Consider the following 24,439-nt stretch of genomic DNA (forward strand, 5'->3'; position numbering starts at 1 on the left):
TTTGAGGTGACTTTTGCCCCTGTAGCTAGACTTGAAGTAATTAGGATTTTGCTAGCCTTTGCCTGTTTTAGAGGATTTAAATTGTATCAAATGGATGTAAAAAATGTCTTTTTAAATGGGATAATTCAAGAAGATATTTTTGTAGAACAACCATCAGGTTTTGAAAATTCTAAATACTCAAATCATATTTTTAAATTAAAAAATGTATTATACGGATTGAAACATGCACCTAAGGCTTGGCATGAAAGGTTGAGCATCTTCTTACTTGAAAGATCATTTGAAAAAGGAAGTGTGGATACAACTCTCTTTTTGAAGAAAGTTAAAAAGGATATACTTATTGTACAAATTTATGTGGATGACATCATCTTTAGATCTTCAAATAAAAATCTTTATGGTGATTTTTCTAAAATAATGAGTAGTGAATTTGAGATGAGTCAAATGAGAGATTTAAGTTACTTTCTATGATTTAGCATTAAGCAAATTAAGAAAGGTATATTTCTTACTTAGTCAAAGTATGAAATGGATATCCTCAAAAGTATGAAATGGACAATGCTAAACCTGTTAGTACACCTATGAGTTCCTAAGTTCAATTCGATAAGGACCCTAAGAGAAAATCTATTGATCAAAAGAAATTTAGAGGGATTATTGGATCTTTGCTTTACTTGACTACTAGCCGACCCGATATCATGTTTAGTATTTGTTTGTGTGCTAGATTTCAATCAGATTCAAAAGAATCACATTTGACAGCAGTAAAAAGGATTCTAAGATATCTGTTAGGAACTCTGAACTTAGGAATTTGGTATCCTAAGTTTAGCTCTTCATTTGAAATAATTGGTTATTCAGATTCTGACTTTGCAGGTTGTAAGATGGATAGAAAGAGCGCTTCTGGAACATATCAGTTTATTAAAAATTCTTTAGTCTCTTGGTGCAGTAGAAAACAAAATTCAGTAGCCCTATCTACTGCAGAAGCTGAATACATTGTATTATAAAGTTATGTGGCACAAGTACTTTGGTTGAAATAATAGATAATTGATTTAGGATTAACTATAGGCATTATTCCAATTTATTGTGATAACACTAGATCTATTTGTATTTCTAAAAATCTTATTCAACATTTAAGAATCAAACATATAGACATCAGGCATCATTTCATAAAGGATCATGTATTCAAAGGAGAAATTGAACTCACTCATGTTTCTACTGAAAATCAACTTGCAGACATTTTTATAAAACCTTTAGCCTTTGATACTTTCAGTGTATTAAGAACAAGACTTGGAGTAATTGATTTAAATGCTTAATAAAAATGTTTTTTCTGCAACATTGATGTGTGTTTTTAGTTAGTAATTTCCTATATATAATTGTGTTTTGTGATTTTTTTCTGTATCTTGAGTTTTTGTTTTTATTTTTATTGTATTTTTAGTGTGCTTGTGTTTTAGTTTTGATTGAGTAATTATTTTGAAAATTTTGAGTGACAATCGTCTGGGACAAAATTTTTTCGTACGGGATGAATTGTGTCGTGTGTCAAACTATCGGATTTTGAACCGTTTGCATGCAGTTTTTCAGTTTTTAATTTTCACTTCGTCTGTACGATCATCACGATCGTCCAAGATGAACTTGTTCAAACGACGGGACGATTGAATGTCAGTTAAATGGATAAGGTAGTTTTTAATGTTATATTTCGTACGTACAAATCCTTAGTTCGTCCGGACGAACACATGTCGATTCAATGCAGGGAACAGCTTCAACTGCCATTGATCATAAGTTCTGATCGTCCAGGATGAACACGTGTTCGTCTGTACGATCGTTTTGGTCAAAAGTCTGTATGAAAGGACGCTTCATATGTTGTGTGATTACGAAAAGTCATTTTATTTTGGACTCATTCATTCGTCCATATAAAGTTTTTTCATACTGGACGAATCAAATTTTGTACGGGACGAACGTAAATTTTGTCTGTACGAACAGTCATTTTTTAATAAATTGGTGAGCTTTTGTACTGAATAGTCATACTCACACATCACTTTCAAAACCTTTCATCCTTTAAATCCTTTCCAATGGCAAGTTCAGGCAAGCGTCAAAAGATTCTAGCCAAGGGACCACCTAAAAATTATTCCGATAACTTTCTTTCCAAAGCTAATGAAGAGTCTTTCCCCAGATTCGTGTCCGCTAAGATCACACCCTCTAGAGTTCTTATCCAGGATCAACTGATCTTTCAGGTAATAAACTTGTTTGCTTCAACTCAGTTTGGTTTCATTCTCACACTAGTTTATCTCTACAACAAAAAAACCTTTCACTATTTCCTGGTAAACATGTCTTTCAACTCCGACCATTCTGTTATCTGTTCCTATGTCTTTAAAAAAAGGTTGAAATCACCAAAGCTGGCCTAGAAATCTTTTTGAACTTAAGGACTGAGGGAGTTAGATCACATACCCTATCCATCACTTGTGAATATGAATGGTCTGAAATTAATACAGTGATTAGAGGAATCATTTTTAACGAGCATATGCCTAAAGTATCCAGTCTCGTTCGTAATGCTTGTATTATCTAGCATGTTCTTAGAACTTCTATAATTTCTAAAGCTGGTGATAGAATCAATATTACTCCTCTTTTTTCTATAGTAACCTTCTTGATCATGACTAAATAACATATAGATGAAGCCCAACTAATCCTTGACTATCTTTATGGACTCTCTGAAATTGGTCATGTCGAACATAAAAGAAAAAAGAACATTACCTTAGGACATCTGGTTGCCTACATTTTGGATAAGAAATATAATTTGGTTCATCCTGATTAAGATTTTGAAGAATCGCTCTACTACAATGACTGATCATTTAGAGCAATCTTCAATAAAGAAGAACCAAGTAAAACACATGTCATTAATGATACTGAGAAAGAACATGAAGCTGCACCTGCATGTGTTAATGAACCAAAACTATCAGGAATTGATTCAAAGATTTGACCGTTTAGAGACTCACTTTGATCAAATGTTTGATCAAATTGAAGCTCATATGTAGCAGCAGGAATATACAGTAAACTCAAGATATGGGATTTATGCGAGAGCAGATAAACGATATAAATTCCAATATGCTTATAATGAGTAGCTATTTCAACTTCTTCGGTGCTGCACCTCCTCCTCCTCCTCCAAATTAGGGTCATTCAGAATGATTTCATGTACTTGATTATGTGTTTTCTTTAGTTAATGTGTTAGTTTTGTATTTTTAGAAAAATGTGATGTACTTTCTTTTCATCAGATGTTTTTAATTTTGAATCTTATATCGTATTGATATCATTTGCTGAGATTGTAATATACTTTATTTTGATATCAATATAAGTTATCATGTTTTGAATTTAATCTTATTTTTGAAATGTCTTTTAGCACATATGACAATCGTTATAATTTTTTATCTTAAGAGTGCTATACTTTGAAATACAAGTTAAAATTAAATTCTTTAGAAAATCTAATTTTTTTTAATTTTAAGTTTAGCCTATAACTTGATGTAATTAAGATTGTCAATTTCATGTCTCTTTTAGACTACATTAATGTCTAATATTACTATTGCAATTATGATGTTTTCTTATTTTGTATTTCACTTATCAATAAATATTTATGCACTTAGAAAAATATAAATTTTTTTATTATTGATTTTAGAAAGAATACGATTACTCTTGAAAAATGTACAAATGTATAAAAAATCTAAAGGAATGCGCAAAGGTTCACAATTTAAAAAAGAGGCACAAAAAAGCCCACAAGTGAAAAGATGCATAAAAATGTGTCACAAATTTGAAAAAGATACACAAAGCGTCACATGTGGTAGTTAATTTTTTCCATAATCTTTTAATCTCTTAATTCTAATTGATCTTCTGTACATTTATATTCCATATTGAAATTTGAAATATACAATTTTTTTATTCATCCTTTTTGCAATGATTTTCTCTATCTTAGTGTCTAAATTGACTCATATTTTTTATATATACTTTTTATTATCAATGTTATATCTCTTCTTAAATTCTATGAATTACTATGATTTGATTAATATTTTGATTTTATTTGCAAGATTTATTTCAATCACTTTCAAGGATTAATTATCAAAGGATTATCATATGAATGCTTACATTTCTGGTCTTTTTCTTCTTCTCTTTTTGCTGTTGTCAAAAAGGGGGAGAAAATATTATTTGTTCGTATCTTTTCGTAACTCGTATCTTTTTGTATCCTTTTTTGTATCGTATTTCTATTTTGTAATATTATTTTTATTGCATTTTTAAAATTTAAAAATAAAAAAGGGAGAGATAAAACTGTTGTGCAACGCCTCCTTATTTTTAAATATTCATCAATTTAGGGGGAGTTTAGGAGATACTTAAAATTTGAAAATTATACAAACAATAATTGTTTTATCATCATAAAAAAGAGTGAGATTGTTAAAAAAGTTTCTATTTGCATGTTTTACATTCTTGCAACTTGTATAGTTTTGATGACAAATAATAAGTACATAGCTTTTTTATGTTATTTCTTTATCAAAGTTTTTTTGAGATATTTTATACTTTGTACTAACTTAGACAGTTTGTGACTCTAAATGTAAAAGTTTTATTTTGTTTTCCGGGATATTGTTAGTTGATGCAAAGAGAGAACTTTCTTATTTGAGTTTTTTTAAAGATTAAATCCGCTGTTATTTAATGTTTAATACTCTGTTGTACAAGTTTGAGTATGAATAAGAACTATTAAAAGAAATTCTATTGTTTTTGTTTAATTTCTTTTATGTGTTTAGTGAAATTCAACTGTATTAATTGTTGATTAGGATGATAAATGAAGTTTAGTGCAATTGGTGTTATAATTGGTAGCAAAAAATTCTAGCTGCTTCGAACGCATTTTTAGTGAAAGAAATGAGTTGAAAAATGCAATTTTAGTGAAATTTTTATTTCGCTGATATTTCCTTTGGGTTCCTTTTTCCAAAATCCACTAAAAATATTTTTGATTGGAAAGTAATGCGTTGAAAATGCTTTCCTTCGATGCTTTTACAACTAGATAGAAAATCACTTAAACCCTGTTGGAAATATTTATTTTTGGCAGAAATTGTCGACAAAAATGGCCACATTTCCTATAGTCGTTTTGTTAATGAAGCCATTTAGGGGACATATACATTTACAGTGTAATGTATTAGAAATGCAAGGGATCTAACTTTTCAAGATTTTACTTGGATGAAAAGGAATTCAGAAAATATTGGTGCTTGGGATTCTTTTTTTTTTCAATTTTAATATACTTTGTTTTATCTTAACATAAGTGAATTCTAAAAATGCTATTCCTACTACTAATTTCCTAATTAATGTATAGGAGATTGATTAATACCAACACGTGCCCGAGAGGTTGTGAGAAGAAGGAAGATGAGGAGCATGTTGCAGTTAAATGCTCAAAGTTAATTCTAGCTATTGAAATGGTTAATCAATGGGGCATCCGCTCGTTCGTTAAGAAGAATTATCAAGGATTGGATGATGGATGCTAAAGGAATAATAATAGAGGGAGACAACTTGAACATCATAAAAAGTTTACAAAACGCGGTTGTTAAAGATGATCGGGTGGCTAACCAATTTGGATGGGAGGACTTTTCTTTTCTCAAGGATTTTGGAGATTTTTTATTTCATTTTGCAAATAGAGAATGTAATAAGGTAGCCGACTTTTGTGCTAACTTTGCTTTGAAAGAAGATTTTTTGTGGGATGAATTAGATTGTAATAAGGTTCCTCCTTTTTTCTTTTCTTTGTTAAAGGAGGACAATGATAGAATTTCTATCACTTAGTAGTTTGTATTAGAATTTTTATTTATTTAATGCATTTTGCAGTTCATCAAAAAAAAAAAAATAAGTTAATTTTAAAACATAAAAAATGTGAAGCTTTTTCTAGTGTCATTGATTATCATAAAACATTTATTATTGCTAGCCTTCACACTCTATCACCCATTGCTGGCCACAAATGCGAGCTTCTATCTCAGTTGGTCACCATGAAAAGCTACAAATATCACCGACTGTTTGCAATATTGTTGTCATCAATCACCACTCTTGACAACTATAGCTAATCCCCATTAATTAGTGAATACCACCATATTCACCACCATGATGATGAAATGGACATTGCTTCCGCTTGCCACTAGCCACTGACCATTACCCCAAGCTCACTAAAGTTGTCGCCATCACCACCAAAATGCTATAGTTGTCATTGAATAATTGTCATATTCTATATTGAACAAATTTTTCTTAAACCAAAGGCAAAGAAAATTATAACTTTAATTTTACATGCTATCAAACAACTTAAAAAATAATTTAAATGCAATATATATACTTTTCACTACATTCCTTTTATTCTTTATTTTTTTTCAAAAAATGAATAGACAACATTATAAGCCTATAATAGGCTTTACAGCTAGCTAACAATAAATTTATTTAGGCTTTATTAGGGACAGATTTTCCATTGCTTTCTAAATCGGTGTTTCAATACAAAACTTTTGAATTAAAAAAAAAATTAAAAAGTTATTTTAAAAAGCATTAAAAGAAGGTCTCAAACAAGTCTTAATGTGCTATGTATTGGCTATGCCCAAACGTTGTCCAAGGCCATGAATTATATCTATTGACATATTTACTTTGATTCAGGCTTGACAATTTGCCAAGACTAGTCAGCAAAATTTAATCCTTAGAGTGGACGTTAAATTGCTCACTGGCTCCAAAATTCACATATCAGATAATGACATTATTGTCGAAGGCTCAACTACTACATCATCATATTACTTGATGCCAACGATGGGTTTAAAGCTTGGAGAACATGCCAGCTGTATTCTCCTTCTTCTCAAAACTTGTCCAAAATTCTTTTCTAGTGAAAATACTTGCAATTTGACTCCCTTGATGAATATTGTGCTGAGATCATTGATATACTTTATTATCATTTTTTAAAACTTAATGAATGTGCTGAAGTCTTGGAGAATTATTACGTGCGGAGTCTGGAAATATGAGTGTACGTAATATATTTTTGTGTAATGCATACAGTGTGTACATACTATGTACACTCACAGATTGGACGTAGACCGAACATATAAGTGTACACAGTATTGTTTTGTATATAGTCTACACTAAGTATACTCATAGAACAGACGTAAAATTAGATCTACGTTTGGACTCAGCACTTAATAACTTCACATGGCCTTGACGCGTGATCTTTAAAAAGATGTTCACTAATCATATCCATGCAGAATACAAAAAGCGACATCATTTTGTATTTTTATTGAAATATTTATAAAAATAGTTTTGGGTTTAATGAAGTCATCTGTAATAGTGAATAAATAAAATAGAATTCCTTGCTAGTATATATATATATATATATATATATAAACAAAAAGGAAAACAAAACAAAATAAATAAAAAATAAAAAAGAATTCTGTGCTAGCCTACGCTCTTTCTCAACAAAACTTTATAATAATAAATTGATTGTCATTGTAAAAAATATATTATAAGCAGCGTCTTATAATGCATTCAAAATCAATCTTAAAGAGTTCCTTGCTTGCATATTCTCTCAACACAAATTTATAATAATATCTTGATTGACACCGTAAAAAAAAAATATTTTATATGATAAATAGCGTCTTTTAAAGCATTCAAAATCAATTAAAAAGTGTCTCGCTCTCTCAACACAAATTTATAATAATATATTGAATGACACTGTAAAAATATTTTATATAATTAAGAGCGTCTTATAAAGCATTCAAAATTATGTTAAAGTTCACTATATATATATATAAATAGGAATTGGAGCACGGAAGAGAAACTGCTACAACCAGATGGTCCACAACACCGCGAAACCATACTCATTCATGGCCTCCTTCCTCACTCTCTTCTCCCCACTCCTCACCTTTGTCATCAGCCACCCTGAATTCCTACTCGCCTTCTTCTCCTTCATCCTCATCTGCAGCCACAGGCGCAGCCGCAGCCGCCTTTCCAACGTCAACTACCCCATTGTTGGCGCACTCCCCAACCTTTTCTTCCACTCAACACACCTCCACGACTGGCTCACTGACCTCCTCTGCTCCTGCAACTCTTCCGTCATCCTCAAAGGTCCGATATTTTCCCACTCTAACATCATCCTCACAGCCGATCCAGCGAACGTTCGCCACGTCTTCACCGCAAACTTCCCGAATTATCCAAAAGGGCCAGATTTGGTCGATGTTTTGGATGTTCTTGGTGAGGGCATCTTCGCAGCCGACGGAGAGGCCTGGCGGTTTCAGCGGCGGTTAGCTCATGGACTTATCAGTGACGTTAAGTTCAAAGCTTTTGCTGCTGAGGCGAGTAAGCGGAAAGTGGAGGGTGGACTGATTCCCGTCCTGGAGAAGAAGGCCGCGACATACGAAGTGTTTGATTTGCAGGTAAGAGGCAGACAGGCGATCGAGCATGAGTTCGATTCGATCATTTCGTTTAATTGAGTCAAATAGGACCAGAAATTTACACCCAAAAAAAAAAAAAGTTTGCATATTTGAGCTGTTTATTCAGTTCTTCTGTGACGAGCTCAAATTGACCGTGAAAAAAACTGGGTAACACATTCCAGGCCAAATTTGTCTGAGAGAACGGAAATAATCTCTCTTTATTTTATTAAAATAACCTAAAAAATATATCTCGCCTTGAATTGTTGGTTGAGTATTAGACTTTCAATTCAGAAGTCTTGGATTCGAATTTTTGTGTATGGATTGTGTGCATATATGACCTAATTGTCTAAAAAAAACCTAAAATAAGACAATTATTTTTTACAAAAAAATAAGAAAATAAAAATTCCTTTTAAAAATTTTTGAGAGAATAACAAAAATTTAAAGATTTTTATAAATAACTAGTATAATATTTATCATTGAAGATAAAACAAATATTCCTATAATGAATTAGCATATAAAAATAATAAAATATTAATTCATAAAGATATTTTCTTAAAATCTACGATAAAATAATAAGATTTTAATTGACAAACTTCTATTATTTCAAAATTTAATTTCGCATGTCATTTTTTTAACTACTAAATGAGAATTAATGAGCCTGACACGAGGTGATTTTTATGGAAAATAACTGAGCTAGGATACTTTCATTAATATGTTACCATTTGTTTGAATTTGCAATATATTTATGTTATGTTAAGCGAAGTTAATAAAATTGAGAAGAAATTAATAGTTAGTGTGCACAGGAACATCGTCCTCCACCAGCTAAGACCCCAATTACTATACAAAAATTATTTTGTATAGTTGAAACAAAATTTATTTTGTCCGATTAAGGCATGCAAAGCTGCATATATTACTCGAACACGATAAATTTTCAATTCTAACTTGCCATCAAGTTTTGCTTTCTATATATATATATAAAATGATTTTTTTATAAATATTTTTAATTTACAAAAATTTTGTACTGAAAAATTATTTTAAAATGCAACGAAAAAGTTGCCCGAGATATATGAGGTTTTTTGAAGATCCGTTTTTGCAGGACGTTTTCCTCAGGCTAACATTCGATACGACGAGTATGTTCGTCTTCGGGGTCGACCCGGGTTGCCTGACAGCGGCTGCAGAGACGTTGCCGGAGGTTGCGTTCGCCAATGCAATGGATAACGCAGAGGAGGTTCTGTTTTTCCGTCATGTTGTTCCGCTGAGCTGGTGGAAGTTGCTGAGGTGGCTTCGGGTGGGGCCCGAGAGGAGGATGGCTCAGGCTGTTAAGGTAAATTATTTTATTTAATTTATGTTTAATTGAAAGAAATAGTTTTGATTTTATTTCCAAACGAGAGATGACAAAATATTTGACCCAAATTCATAAATTTGAAAAAAATAATCTTTCGGGTTCGCTATGCCACAAATTCTTTCGAGATTATTAGCAGACCATTTTAAAAATACGTAAATTAAAATTATGTTTTCTCTATAGTTTCTTTTTTATTTTATAGTCTTCGGTTAACACAACGCCACAGGCGTACCAAATTAAAGCTGCAACTATTTTGTGTCGACCAGAATGGTAAGCAACTCTGGGGGCATAAATATTAATAAAAAATGTTTGTAAAGGGACAGAAAAGCTGTTGGAAATTATTTTAGATGCACATCTAACTAGGCGTTAAGCTTTATTATATTTTAGTTTAACCTCAATGATTATATGAGTCTAGTTTATAAATAGATAAATTTTAAATATTTTGTAAGTTCCTCCTAAAAACAGGTAAACTATTAGGTGCCGAGTGTTGATATGGTCTGGAGACCAATAAAAATGCGTCACGTCTTTCTCAAAAATGTGCCTCGTTCGGTACTGACTCGATAATGCGCTCAGTACCGAGCTCGGTGCCCATCGTAACCGGATGGTTCTCCCGTTCAATATCCGCACATAATAATCTCCACTAAAAATATAGTTGCAAGCATGAAAAGCTATCGCAGCGCGTTTTAATTAAGTAAACTTTTCCTTATTTTTTACAAAGAGAGTTGATCAGTAAACTTCAGTAAATTATGAATTATATTGGGTTGCAGGAATAACCATATATAAAACATTAATAAATATTAAGAAATTTGAACACAAGATCGTTTGGATAACCATTTTCGAAAATTTTCTTTAAATTTATTCAATATTATTCTCCAGGTAATAGATCACTTCATTGCCGATTACATCGCAAAGCGCGCAACCGAATTAGTGGGCGGCGCTGACCTCGTCTCTTCCTACCTCAACTGTCGCTATGAAGTGGAATCCCTCGGCATCGACTTCAACAAATTCCTGCGTGACTCGACGCTCAACTTCATGGTTGCCGGGCGCGACACCACAAGCTCTGCCCTCACTTGGTTTTTCTACCTTCTCTCCCACCACCCCTCCGTAGAGTACAAAATCCTCGACGAACTCTCTGTTTTCTCTGATCTTACCCGCCTCGTATACCTCCAAGCTGCTCTATTTGAATCCCTCCGCCTCTTCCCCCCGGTCCCTTTCGAGCACAAAGCAGCCGTCGAACCTGACATCCTTCCAAGTGGTCACCGAGTTCACCCTCGTCACCGAATTCTCTTCTCCCTCTACTCCATGGGAAGAATAGAGAAAGTCTGGGGTAAGGATTGTCATGAATTCAAACCGGAGCGGTGGATATCAGAGACGGGAACGCTCCGACACCAGCCATCATATAAATTCGTCTCCTTCAACTCTGGGCCGAGGACTTGTTTGGGAAAGGACATGGCATTTGTTCAAATGAAGATGGTGGCAGCAGCTGTGATTGCGAGGTTTAGGGTTGAGGCGGCTGAGGTTGGATGGCGTGTCGGCGTGCCAAAGCTGTCGATTATACTGCACATGGAAAGGGGGTTTATGGTTAGGGTTAAAGAGAGGGAGAAGCCGCTGGTTGGGTGGTGAGTAATTAAGGTTTGCAATAATGCTTGTGTTTAAATTGGTATGCTATGAATGATGTCGAGAACTTGCTATGGGAATTCAATAAGATACATTTATATAATTATTAAATATTGCAAAAAATAAGCTGTGCTTTTCGATGTACTTTAAGGCTTCGTTTGGGACAGCTTTTTTTTTACTTCTTGAAGCAGCTTTTTAGTATAAAAATTAAAATTTTTGTACTAGAAAGCTACTTCAAGAAGCATTAAAAAAGCCGTCCCAAACGAAGCCTAAATTTATAATATCAAATGTGAGTACAAATATTTTTCATATGAATTGTATTGATGAATATTAATCATTGAGCAAGCAATAATATTTGATGCATGAAATTATGATCTATATATATATATATATAATATATATAGTATTATATATTATATTATATATATATATATATATATATTATATATTTTTTTTTTTTTTTTTGTCTAACAAACTTTTTTTCTTTTTAACAAGAATTTCATATGATTTATTAGTTGCCCATATTTTGTTCATAAATTTTTAAGAATAGATTAATACTATTATGGAGATGCATCAAAATCTTTCCATCTATCTCAGCAGTGATTCTTGCCTGAGTTGAGAAATTCTTTCAACGGAAAATTTGGTATTCCTATACTTATTCTTTGAATCAACCATTCATTTAGAATATTATCGTCTATCATCCTTAAGAAAAAAATAGAAATTTATGCTTAAAAAATAAAATGTTGGAATTTATTTTTTTATACTATGAATTACTTATAAATAATCTATTTAGCATTTGTATTATAGTTTTGATTTTATTTGGATCTATCTTGATTCCTCGATGTCGGATAATAAAGCCTAAACATTTTCCTGAAATGACATCAAAAACACACTTCGACAGATTCATTTTCAAATTATGTTGATATAATCTTTACAAAACACTTTCTTGAACATATAAGTGGTCACCTCTTTCGTGACTTTTGACGACTAGATGATCAACATAAGAATTAGTTCATAAAAAATCCTCATCCTTGCTCGCTGTTAAGTTGCTCCAACATTCTTTAGTCCAAATAACATTATTTAACAACACTAGACACTCATTTGTGTTCTCAAAGTTGTATATTTTTCATTATCAGGAGACGTTTTGATTTAGTTGTACATATAGGAGGCATCCTTAAATAAGAATATTACATGGGAGGAAGCAATATCAACCATAAGTTTTGATATCAAAAGTGTTAACTCATTTTTAGGACAAGCTTTATTCATATATCTAAAATTAATACAAACCTCAACATGGTCATTCTTCTACTTAATCAGAATGATACTAATTAACCATGTTGGATATTTCTTCTCCCTAATAAAGCCTGCATCGATTAACTTTTAAATTTAGATATTACTTGTTGCTCAATATCAAGTTGCATTCATCATAGTGCTTGTCTAATTTGAATCATTCTTGGTTGAATTTCTAGCTTATGAGTTGTTATATATAGAGATAATCCAAGAATTTCTTCATATCTCTAGGAAAAATAGTAATTGAATTCCTCCAAGAGTTTTATCATTTTATTTGTCTCGTTCTCGATTAATAAAGAACTTATGAAAAGTGGACAAAGATCTTCTTCAATTCCCAGATTTATTTCATTCAAATCGTCAACAATGAATTTGATCTCATCTTCAAATTCTGGAGGTACATTTCTAACTCGAGAGTCATCCAGATCATCTAAAGTTTTTTTTTTTTTTAAACAGAGTTCATTAAGAGTCTTAATGTTTAGTGAAAAGAGACTATCAATATCTAGATTATTTGATATAACTAAGCAATATTCGTTGTATTCAAACGAAAATACAGGAGCGAAGTAACACAATATCGATCTTCATGCGTATTTTATGGTATTTTATACTCCACATGCATTCAAATTGCGGGGCTTCACCTCTAGTCAAATTTGATGGCTTTAAAACTTAAACAATTGGAGTACCAATCAAGAGGGCGTTCCACTATTTCGTCCATGAATGGATCATTGAAGTGTACAATGGTTTCAGTTATTTTGTTGGTAGAAGTTACAAAAATATTATATCTGCATTTAAAGGAATATAAGTTTTTACCTCTAACCTTTTTAAATTGTTTTGAGATAGTGGAGTAAGAATAATATTTTTTACATACTTCTTTAATTTCTCCATGGTAGATATGTTTGAATTAGCTTCTCTAGTGACATAGACCCTATCCTCGTCGCTATATGCTTCTATCAAAATCTCGAACTTTGGCTGCTTTAAATTTTCCTTATACTCTACAACCTGTGGCTTTTTTATCAATTATATATAATTCCTCCTCTGGGCTAGATTAAAAATAAATATGTATTGTAGGTGCCTTTATTTGCACACTTTATTTTTTCATTTTCTTTTACCACTATTTTTCCATCATTGACCCCTTCCTCTAGATTGTTGAGCCATTCTACCACCTATTTGTGAGGGAGGTGTAGGTGACTAATGTACATCGTGTTCGAGATTAGAAAGCTTTGCTTTTTTCCCTTTTCTTTTGCTCCTTTTCCTTTCTTTTCTTTTTCCACTTCTTCAACCAATTTGAGATTTTTAGAAAAGACAGTCTGCTTCATAGGCAGATATTATGAAGCATCTTCGTATATACAAGCTTTATGAATTGAAAATGGATGCAAGTCGTCTTTAATACAATGCTCTTCTCCCTCACAAGAATATTTGATACACAGATGAAGGATGGAAGGCACAATTTTATATTGATCTAGGCAAGGTCTACCCAAAAGGGCGTTCTAAGAAGCTTTGAAATATATTATATCAAATTTGACTCTATCTTTAGGTTTCCTATTTTTAATAGCAAAGTGATTGAACCCAAAGCTCTCTTGCCTTATTCATTAAACACGCGTAACATCATTTTGTTAGAACTGTATTTACAAATATCCACCTTCAGGTATGCGAGTGTTTTAAGAATCATTAAGTTAATCAATGCACCCGGATCAATAAGAACACAATATATATATATATATATATATATATATAATAGATGATTGTGATATGAAGTTTCGAAGAGTATATCTTCATATACAAGCATAATTTCTAAAATTTCTTCACAATTTAATGTTTCTTTAAACTACCTTGATGCTAACTAAGTCATACATATCTCTAGGTTGAGTAAAGCTTTGATTAAAGTCTCCCTCATTTCTTTGGAAAAACTAAAGTATCATAAATACTTAATTTCACAGGCTATTTTTGGAGATGTGCTAATATATTATAATCTACTTTAGGAATATTTGAATTAGCCACATCTGAATTTATTTTGAACTGTTATTAAAGTTTTTAGAATATCATCTACCTTCTTTCCTTTGTTGGCTACATATACTGATGGTGTTAACACCTTATCATTACATAGATTTACTTGAACTATCTATTCTGAGGGAGAGATAGTAGATTATTTTGATTTTATATGTTCAATTACTTTTAATGCTTCACCTGATGAATTATCAAAATCAGACATCTCATTTTTTATATAAATAGGATCATCCTGAATATCAAGGATAGATGAATCACTATTAGAGAAATATTAATGAGATTCTTTTACTTTATTTAAATTTATTTTAAGTTCTATAGAGTTATTTTTTGTTGCATCATTTTTTTTATCATCGCCCGATAGAGATAATATATACACTGAACCTTTCTTCATTACTTCCTTACCCCCTGGCAGGACTAAATAGAAATCATATACTATAAGTTGTACAAGATCCTTTACTTTGCCATTAGAAGAAATTACAGTTTTATTGCTTGCATTACTACTTTTATTCTTGAGCTATTCCTTCTGAACTGTTGAAGACTGACTATTGATCTCTTCATAGGTTCTTTAGAAGGAATTTTATGCTGAACTTCCTCTTTGGGAGCTGCTAGATCAACTTGGAGGGGACTCTGTACTCCTTGAGATACCTAAGGACATGGATGATAAAGTATATTTAAAATTTTCATAAAAGAGCAGGATAAAGCTATATACAATTATCATTAGATTTTGAAATTAAAATAGATACATAAGGCTCATCAATCATGTATTTAGCTAGTCATTGACTAGAATCAATAAAATACTCCTTGTTATCATAACTGATTTATCTATAACGTGCTCTAGCTAACCTTTTAGTTAACATTTGTTCTAACTCAACAAATGTCTGCACTGACCCATTAGTTATCTCAGCATAACACTTAAATGCGACACCTAACAAGCTGCTTATAAACTATCTAAAAAGTATAGCATCATTGCCTCATGTGTTGCAACAATTGGCCCTGAAGCGTACTGGATGTTGCTTCAGATTCCTTATTCCATCAAAATATTTGAATAATGGTCGAACAAATACTTTAGGATAAGAAACCAAGTTATATTCTTCAGGATAAGGTCTACCGTTCAGAAGAGACAAGGTACCCTTTGCCTATGCTAAAGCCTCCTTGACTTGTTGCTCTAACATATATTTGATGTCTACTATTTGTATCATTTCTTGTCCTAATTTTAAAACTTCAATTTTATTTTCTTTTGCTTCTTCTCTAGATTTATTACAATTTTGAAAAAGATTCAACTAGAATAGATTCTATATAAGCCTTAATTGAAGGAAACTATTTTTATTTGGAAGGACGCTATAGCAGCCATCAGCTCTTCCATTTTTTTCGCCATCTATGCTATCTATTCATCTTTCTGACTCAACTGATCTAAAAGAATGCTTGTTAGATTAGGAACATAAACATTTATCTTCCTCTTCATTCCCAGCCTCTATTGCATTTACTTTTGTCTTCCTCTTATCCTTCTGTATAGACGATCGTGTATCTACCATGAATACACTCAACCATTTCTTCATCTTGCAAATTTATTTCTGCATCTTTTTGTCACTTCTTGCTCATCTATCTATTGAGTACTTTTCTTTAGGCGATCCATATTTTTTAATGAATTTACCTGCCACATTGTGAGGATCCATAAAAGCATATTCTTTAACAGCTAATATGTCTTCCATTGATTTTCTTCTCCACTAGTAGCAAACAACGAGTGAAAGTGATTCATACAAGTCGCTTTAACTATAATCTCAACTGACTTCAACTTAGTTGCTTCAGATGTAGCATTTAGATGTTTATTCTCATCACATTTTGGCTTTCTTAGCACTTCACCTCAGAAGATGGTTCTTATTCCTTCTCTGAGATTTACAATCAAATGCCCAAGATATAATGCATGATAGTTTGAGTTATATCGTAAAAAGTTTAAAGGATGAATCAGATTCTTAAATTTATCAATCAAGATGAGTAATTTTATCTTTAAATTCAATGACACTATCTAGAAGACTTATTATGAATTCTAAATTTTTTCTTATTTAATTTATTTAACTAAATTTCTAACTACCAAATTTATTTTAGAAATTTTGGCAACATAATGGCTATATCAAAGGAAAAGTGTAGCAACTCTTGAGCGCCATAGGGACCCCACTACCATGCCCATGATAGGCAAAAAAAGTCATGGGCTATAGCAAATGATTGTAGAAATTAAAATAACATGCATGCATGTATGATTGGATAAAGAGGTTGTGTATACAATTCCTAGTACTGTATCATCCTAGAACTAATATATATGTTCCTACAAAGTCCAAAACATATACACCGAAAAGAAACCTAGGAAAGCTTCTACCCTCTCACGTCAACTACCACACCTATGATGCAATATAACAAATGATAATAATTAAATATAAAAAATAATTTATTTATTCAATGATAATTTACAATAGACTTATATATATATATATATATATATATATATATACTCAAATATATTTGCTCGATGATTCAAGCTCTGAGTCTTCTATGAAATTTCAAAAGAATTTCCTCAAAAAAATAAGGATATAAACTTTTGGAGCCCCATTTGTATATATAAAAGTAGGTATATTTAATCTCTTATAACTCAAGATGTGATACAACTCGATATATATACATTTTACTTTACAGTGAGTTATACAAGTATATATCATTTCTAGGTACATTCTACTTTGACTATTGCATGAATGTAAAGGCTATATAAAGCTTGTATAGTGCAAAGCAGTTGTATAATAACCTGATGCTTCTTATGCAATCCTTAAAGAGTTAAAGTGCACTAATAATAATTTAAAATATATGACATCTAGATTGTTGGAAATAAATAAACATACATAAGATACTTTCTAAACAAAGCACCTGACAAATAAATCACACCACTGGCCAAACCTAGGTTAGTGTTGGTTGTTATAGCAAATCATCTAAGTGTGTTTAGAGAGGCTGTGTAACTTGGATAGTTCCTAAGCTTTTTTTGATTTAATGTTGTACATAGATGAATTTATTTATTAAAAGACTTTAAGGGATGGTTTGAATTTAGGTTTTGATGATTTAGAGATTTTAAATTTCTTTTTAATGATATTTTCATTGTTGATGCTATTTATCTTTCGATTTTAAATAATATAGTTCAACAACTTCTAGGTGCCAAAAGTTATTGATCATCAAGTCCTATGCTCATATTTGTAATTCAATTCAACAAATCCTTCATGGTTGGGGTAGATGGATAACATAAAGTCCTTCATTTTCATTAAATATTTTGATCATTAAAGCTTTCTTTATCTAATACGCATTTACCATTCTAAAAGGAATCAATCTTATGGATATGAAAAGATCAAATTTCTATATATTTTATTAATGATTTTTATTTAAATTTAGTTTATTAATTACTGATTTATTTAAGTTAAAATTTTAATATTTATATTCTATCAAATTTATTCGTGGTGTTGTCGTAACAAGCACAAGGACCTAGAACCTCCTTAGGATATATAGCCCTATAGATCAAGGTAGTCCAATCTAAAAACATCAATGACATTAACGTTGGTTATTTATTTATTGTTATTTATTGATTTAATTTCATTCGATTGATGTACTGATGTTTTAATGATTTATTGATTTTTCATATTTTAATGTATTAAACATATGGTCCATTTCTTAGCTTTCTAATTTACAATAGTTTGTGTGATTTTATATTTTTTATAAATACGAGACATATAAATAAGTCCAATGTATTTAATTTTATTATATTTGAATTTTTCTGAAATTAGTTATGAATTTTATAAGTTTGAAACTTTTTATGAACAAAGTTTGATCATATTGTTGACTTTTTATGAACAAAGTTTAATCATATTGTTGACTTTTTATTTACAATGAATTATAGAGATTTTATATTTTCTTCATAAATACTAGATGCATTGATGAGTTTAATGTTATAGAGTTTGCACAATTTGATATTTTCTATAATTAGTTATATTTTTTATAAGTTTGGTGATTTAATAGATTTATTTAATTATTCAATTAGAGTGCATTGCTTATTTTTGTACCAAACCTACTCCAAACTTCTTGAAATCTTTCCCAAATATCATAGATGACCTTTATAGATTATTTTGATTGTTTCAATTATTTTTGTAATTTTTATATATTTTTAAATATTTATTTTAATTAATTAGTAAATTTCTTGATTTCTAAAATTAATTTTCATTTTGAATAAATATGATGGATCTTTTATTTTTCCTATATTATGCTTTTTATTCTAAGCAATTTGATATATTATTTTTATTTTTTAAATCTAAAATAAATTTCATATTTATTTTTAAAAATCCTAGATCAATTATGTACATAAATCTTGGGTTCGCAAAATGACAAACCAAATAACCTCTAAATGTAGTCAAATTTAAAACATACATAAATAAATACATATGCATCAAACCCATTAACTTTGGGCTCATCAAATTCCTTGTAGGTTGTGAAATCAATCACCAAACCTAAGTGCATCTATAGGTTTGGTGAATTATTTTAGGAGCTAGACTCACTAGATCTGGGTAAAATCAATGATTACCTAACCCATGCACAAATATAAACACACCATTGAAAAATAAAAATCTAATTCTAAAGGCATGAAGAATTAAAAATTTTCAAAGTTATGGGTCCAAAATGGACCTATAGATTTGAAAATTTAAATCACAAAAAATTGAGGTCAATTTAATCATTGAATTTTAAGAAAATCAAGAAAAATAGAGACCATTCATCACTATTTTTCTCTAAATCCAGTGGAAAAAATTTCTTAAAATTTATTTTTAAAAAATCGTAGAACTCAAGAGCTTTCCAACAAGCCTAAAAACACTACATTTGGATGAAAAATAACATATTTATTAGTATTGAAAGTTATAAGGTATTTAATTAATTTTTAAATCAATTTAATCGCCGACGCTTTATTATCCAATCATTAGCAATGATTGGAGATGTGACGCAACACTGTCATGGCTCGAGACACATGTCACACACTAGATGGACGACTTAACCACATTAGATTCAATCCAACATCGTTCGATCGATAGTGTGGGAATGGATGGCTGGATGGGGCCATGTCACCCGTTGTTTGAAACTGCACAAGATTATGGGATCTGCCAGACTAGTAATGTCTTATGACACTTATTAGACCATCTGATCGTACGTGTATCATGATTGGACGATTCAGATCTAACCTTGATTTTTAGTTTCAAAATAAATAATATATTTAAATGACCATAACTTTCGATCCAATAACTCAAATTTGATGAAATTTGAAAAAGAGGATCATGACATCCTAATCTATCAATACATAAATTTCAAAACTCCATGCATTAAAATTTAGGAAAAAATTATGTTTGATCAAAAAACTTCAAATCAAGAAAACTTGCTAACCGATTGGTGGATTTGTTTGATCTTAGACTTGTTTAAATGGTAAAAAAAAAAAAAAACACTTGTTTAAAAGGTCTTGAGGTCCTCATCAACCCTAAAGAAGACTCCAAGATCTAATTCTTGCTGGATCAGCAGATGGATTGTAATTATACTTTCTCGTTTCTTTTATCTCTTTCTAGATGGTTTGGTATTTTCTTGAACTAGAGGTGGTTGGGAAAGATTCGGAGGAGGCTTGGGAAGATGCTAGGGGATTAGTAAAATTAATTGATCAACCCTTAAGCCTTTGGAAGGAGGTCCATTTGTAGGAGAGATAAAATGAATCTACCCATTAAGTAGACCACACGCATGTCATGTCATTGATGCAAGACACCTTGGGACTGACTAATAGGAGCTAATGGATAATTCAAGAAAGTTTTAACTCATTTGTCCAACTGGCAAGGGAGTTATACTTGAACTAATCCTAAGAGAGAAAATTTTAATGAAGGGTTGAGATCATGCCATCTAAGCCTTGGCTAGTAGTAATTTCAGTTAGGGATTGACCAATGGGATCCAAGGGAAGATTTTGGAGAGTTTCAAAGCACATGGTTAGTTTTTGAGAGAGTTAGGCCTGAACCAATCAGTAAAGAATGATTATTTTGGGAAATCTTTCCACCTCAACTGCTTAAGTGGTAAGGGTTTGATGTGGCATGATGTAAGAAAGTTCTGGAGTCCATCCAAATCTTTAGCTGGGTCTAAGTTTGGTTGGGATGGGTTGGAGTTCCATTTAATGGGTTTGGGGAGGATTGGTTCAACCCATATTTTTAAACCATGTCAAATCATGGGTTCAAACTGGGGTGTATGCATGGGATTAATGCACACCTGCTGCAGTAATTTTGAAGTTTTATTTTGACAAGTGTGTTGATTTAGAGCAAGAAAACTCTATTTTTAACACTTGGTTCAACCTTATTGACCAAGGCATACAAATTTTTTACGGGACTCATATTGACCTCATGAATAGTTTGTATGAGTTTGGTTCAATGATTTAGTAAAAATCATGAGAAATAAAATTTTTATCTGTATAGGGTAATTTTTGTCAACTAGGGTTGACCTGGTCAGCCAGGTTTGACCAAGGTGAATGATTAGTCCAACTCATTCAAAAGAATATTTTTGACTTGATGGATGTGGTCCCATAGCTTGGTGAGGTTTTTTTTGTCAAAATGCATGTTTAAAAGTGATAAATCATAGTTAACTTGGGATTGAAACTTGGTTCAATGCATTTCAAATGTCATTTAAATTTTGTTGATTGTGAACCTAAGATTTAGTGGGGTCCCTATGCATGTAATGTAGTTTAAAGGTCATAAGAGCAATTTGGTAAACCTAGGTTTACTTCAGCAACCAAGGTTGACCAAGGCTTGGGGTTTAGTTCAATAGATGCCAAATAGTATTTTGAACATAGTTGTAGAAGGTTGCATGGCTTGGCTTGACTGAGCCATATTGAGCTTTATGAAAAATTAAATTTTCAAGTTTTAGGATTTTAGGATTTTATGGTTGTCAACTATGGTCAACCAAGGAAAAAAAATTAAAAAAAAAACTATGGTCAACCAAGGTTTAATGTTGGTTTAATGTATCATGCTAGTGATGACGATCATGATCAATGAGTTTGGAGAGGCCTCCAAGGTAAAAATCACAAGATGTCATGTTCAGTGGCATAAGTTATAAATATTTGAGGGTTTTGCAGCCTATGAAAGTGCTTTGAGTTTAGAGGTTAGAGATTTTGAAATGTCTTCAAATTTATGGTTGACCTTAGGGACATGAGTAATAAATTTTCAAGTGATAGATCATGAATCCAACGTCATTTGGTTAGATTTCAAAGAAGTGAAAATTTCTTCAAAAATAGGTCATGGATCAAGGCGTTTTGGGTTTGGTTTCAACACTAGATTTTGGAATTTTGAACTGTTCACTAGTTTAGTCACTTGGTTGGATTTAAGTTTGATTTAGACAATGATTTCTAAGGATTTAAGGTTTAAAATCTCAAATGATTAACAATCATCGATGATCATTAGTGATTGAATAGGTAATGAGCTTATTATCACGAGCGACGATCAACTGCTAGACTTAAAGGTTGATTTAGATTTAGGTTTTAAATTGATTGGAGATTAATGATAGAAAAAATTTTATCTTTGCAATGATCATATCATGGATAATCATTTAGGGATTGTTAGTTGATAGACCAGATGATCAAATGATGGTTAAGTGTGATCGTCAAGTGATAATTTTATGTATTTATGGTTAAGGCACTATGCCAATGCATAATAAAGAGTTTGATTTAGAGTTTGAAGTAAGATTCAATGATTAATGCCTAGAGATTGAATTTTTATTTAGAACATTAAACTTATCCAATTATGGGATCAACACGATCCAACTCCTACCAAATGATAGTTTAGACATGTTGGAAGTGGTCCCAAGGCTTGGTGGGGTCATTTTGTTCAAAGTGCATGTTTAAGGGCTAAAAGGGCCATTTGTTCAACCTAGGCTGACTTGGTCAACTAGGGTTCACCAATGGTTGGAACTTGATTCAATATATTCTAAATGATGTTTAGGGTTTGATGGAGGTGGTCCCAAGGTTTGATGGGGTCTTCATGAATATAATATAGTTTAAAAGGGTAAAAGGGCAATTTGGTTAAGCTAGACTGACTTAGTCAACTAGGGTTATTTTCTACTATACTATTTGAATTGGTAGTATAATCATTGTCAAATATAGATAGGATATACAAGAAAATTTTCTTTATTATCTTCTTAGTCCCATACAAGACAAAACATTAGTCATATAGGGTAAGTTGCAAGAGTAATTTAGATCCCCCATTCATAAAAAGTATAATCTTATCTGCTACACCTTTATTTTTTATTTTATTTTTCTCCTTTAGAACTAAAAAATTCTGGTAGGCTTGGATCTTATTAGGCTCTTCAATCAAAGTTATCTTCCGATTCTCCTCCTAAGGAGCTACTAGATCAACCTCGATGGCACTCTATGCTCTTAGGACGCCTGAAGAGAAAAACAATATACTTTATTTAGAATTCTTTTAGTGAAATGGGAGAGAGCAATATCCCACTCATTATCTAACATTATAGCTTTGAGGTTTTCTCTATTGATCATTTTGAAGTCTACCATACAGTCAATACTGTGATGTGTGTATTGGATTGTCTACTTGTACTATCATTAGTTGTTTATCTCTATATACCATTAGAATTGACTTGGCTTTCTTTTGTAATATTTTATGAGATTTCAACTTCTTCGAATCTTACAGAGATTATTTTTTTAAGAATGATATTTGAAAATCTTTTTTCTTGGAGATTAGAGGCATTAATTAAAAGTTCATCAAATATTTTAATTGCAATCCCTGTTCACAGGAAGGCCACCAGATCATGAATGTTCTTTAGATGAATCTCTATGGTATGCTGCTCTTTCAACTGCACCTCACATTTCATGCTAAGATTCCTCCAGTGTAAGATATAATCTACTAAATTATCCTCGAGTTTCTTCTTTTTAATGACCATATCCTTGATGGTGACATGGTGTCGGGCTCCGACAAACCTTTTCACAAACTTGCTTTTTAGTTCAGAGAATGTACAAACAAACCCATTTGAATATTTCATATACCAATCAAATACAACTCTTAACATGTTGCTGACAAATTATCTGAAGAATAATGTATCACTTCCTCAGCAATATAACAACCGACTCTAAAATATACAAATATGCTATTTAGGGTTACCAGTATTATCAAAAAATTTAAATGAAGGCGGCATGAGTCCTTTTGGATATGGCACTCAATCGTATTCTATTGTGTATCGTCAATCCCTTAAAGAAAATGAAGTACCTTGAGACTATGCTAATGCCTCTTTGACCAGCTGCTCTTCCATTTACTTTAATTCTAATTATTGAATGAATTTTCTCTCCTGCTTTATTGCTTTATCCTCTTCTTCTATAATTACTTCTTTCTTTTTACTCGTAATTTTAATAGATTTAGGCTGAGGTGACTCGAATTGAGCTCATGGTGAAGGAGATTCCCTAATCTATATGGCGGTCATAGCTATCGCCATTTCTTCTATTTCTTCTCAATTCTTAATATTTATTCATCGTTTTGATTTAGTTGATCTCAAAGATGCTAGGTTAAGTTCAGTGCAGCATCTTCCTCAACTTTCACATCAAGAAGATTTGTCCTTTTGAGTTGATGCCCTGGTGCCTACATATGAGATTTCAGTGGTCATCTCCTCATCATGATACTTCATTGCTTTAACTGATATATAGTGCAGGTCAACAAAGGATGCTCTCCACCATTTGCCTTAACTTTAATTCTCCCCGCTTCCTTCTCTACAC

At 31.6% G+C, this 24,439-nt stretch overlaps 2 protein-coding genes across 2 annotated transcripts in view; one reads left to right on the forward strand and one right to left on the reverse strand.

The window, feature by feature from the left end:
- The first annotated feature begins 7,788 nt into the window (after positions 1-7,788).
- LOC110110437 (alkane hydroxylase MAH1) lies at positions 7,789-11,472 on the forward strand. Its single transcript, XM_020841922.2, has 3 exons — positions 7,789-8,390; positions 9,484-9,711; positions 10,606-11,472. The coding sequence occupies exons 1-3, from the start codon at positions 7,809-7,811 to the stop codon at positions 11,350-11,352; spliced, it is 1,557 nt and encodes a 518-aa protein (XP_020697581.1). The 5' UTR covers positions 7,789-7,808; the 3' UTR covers positions 11,353-11,472.
- A 3,536-nt stretch (positions 11,473-15,008) lies between these two features.
- The window catches only part of LOC110115414, a 38,707-nt gene continuing 29,276 nt past the window's right edge, over positions 15,009-24,439 (reverse strand). The window contains exon 2 of the mRNA XM_028698819.1: positions 15,009-15,282. The gene's annotated coding sequence lies outside the window, so the exon portion shown is untranslated. The remainder of the gene's footprint in view (positions 15,283-24,439) is intronic.

Source organism: Dendrobium catenatum, unplaced genomic scaffold (assembly GCF_001605985.2).
Source record: "Dendrobium catenatum unplaced genomic scaffold, ASM160598v2 fragScaff_scaffold_1150, whole genome shotgun sequence".
Lineage (NCBI taxonomy): Eukaryota > Viridiplantae > Streptophyta > Magnoliopsida > Asparagales > Orchidaceae > Dendrobium > Dendrobium catenatum.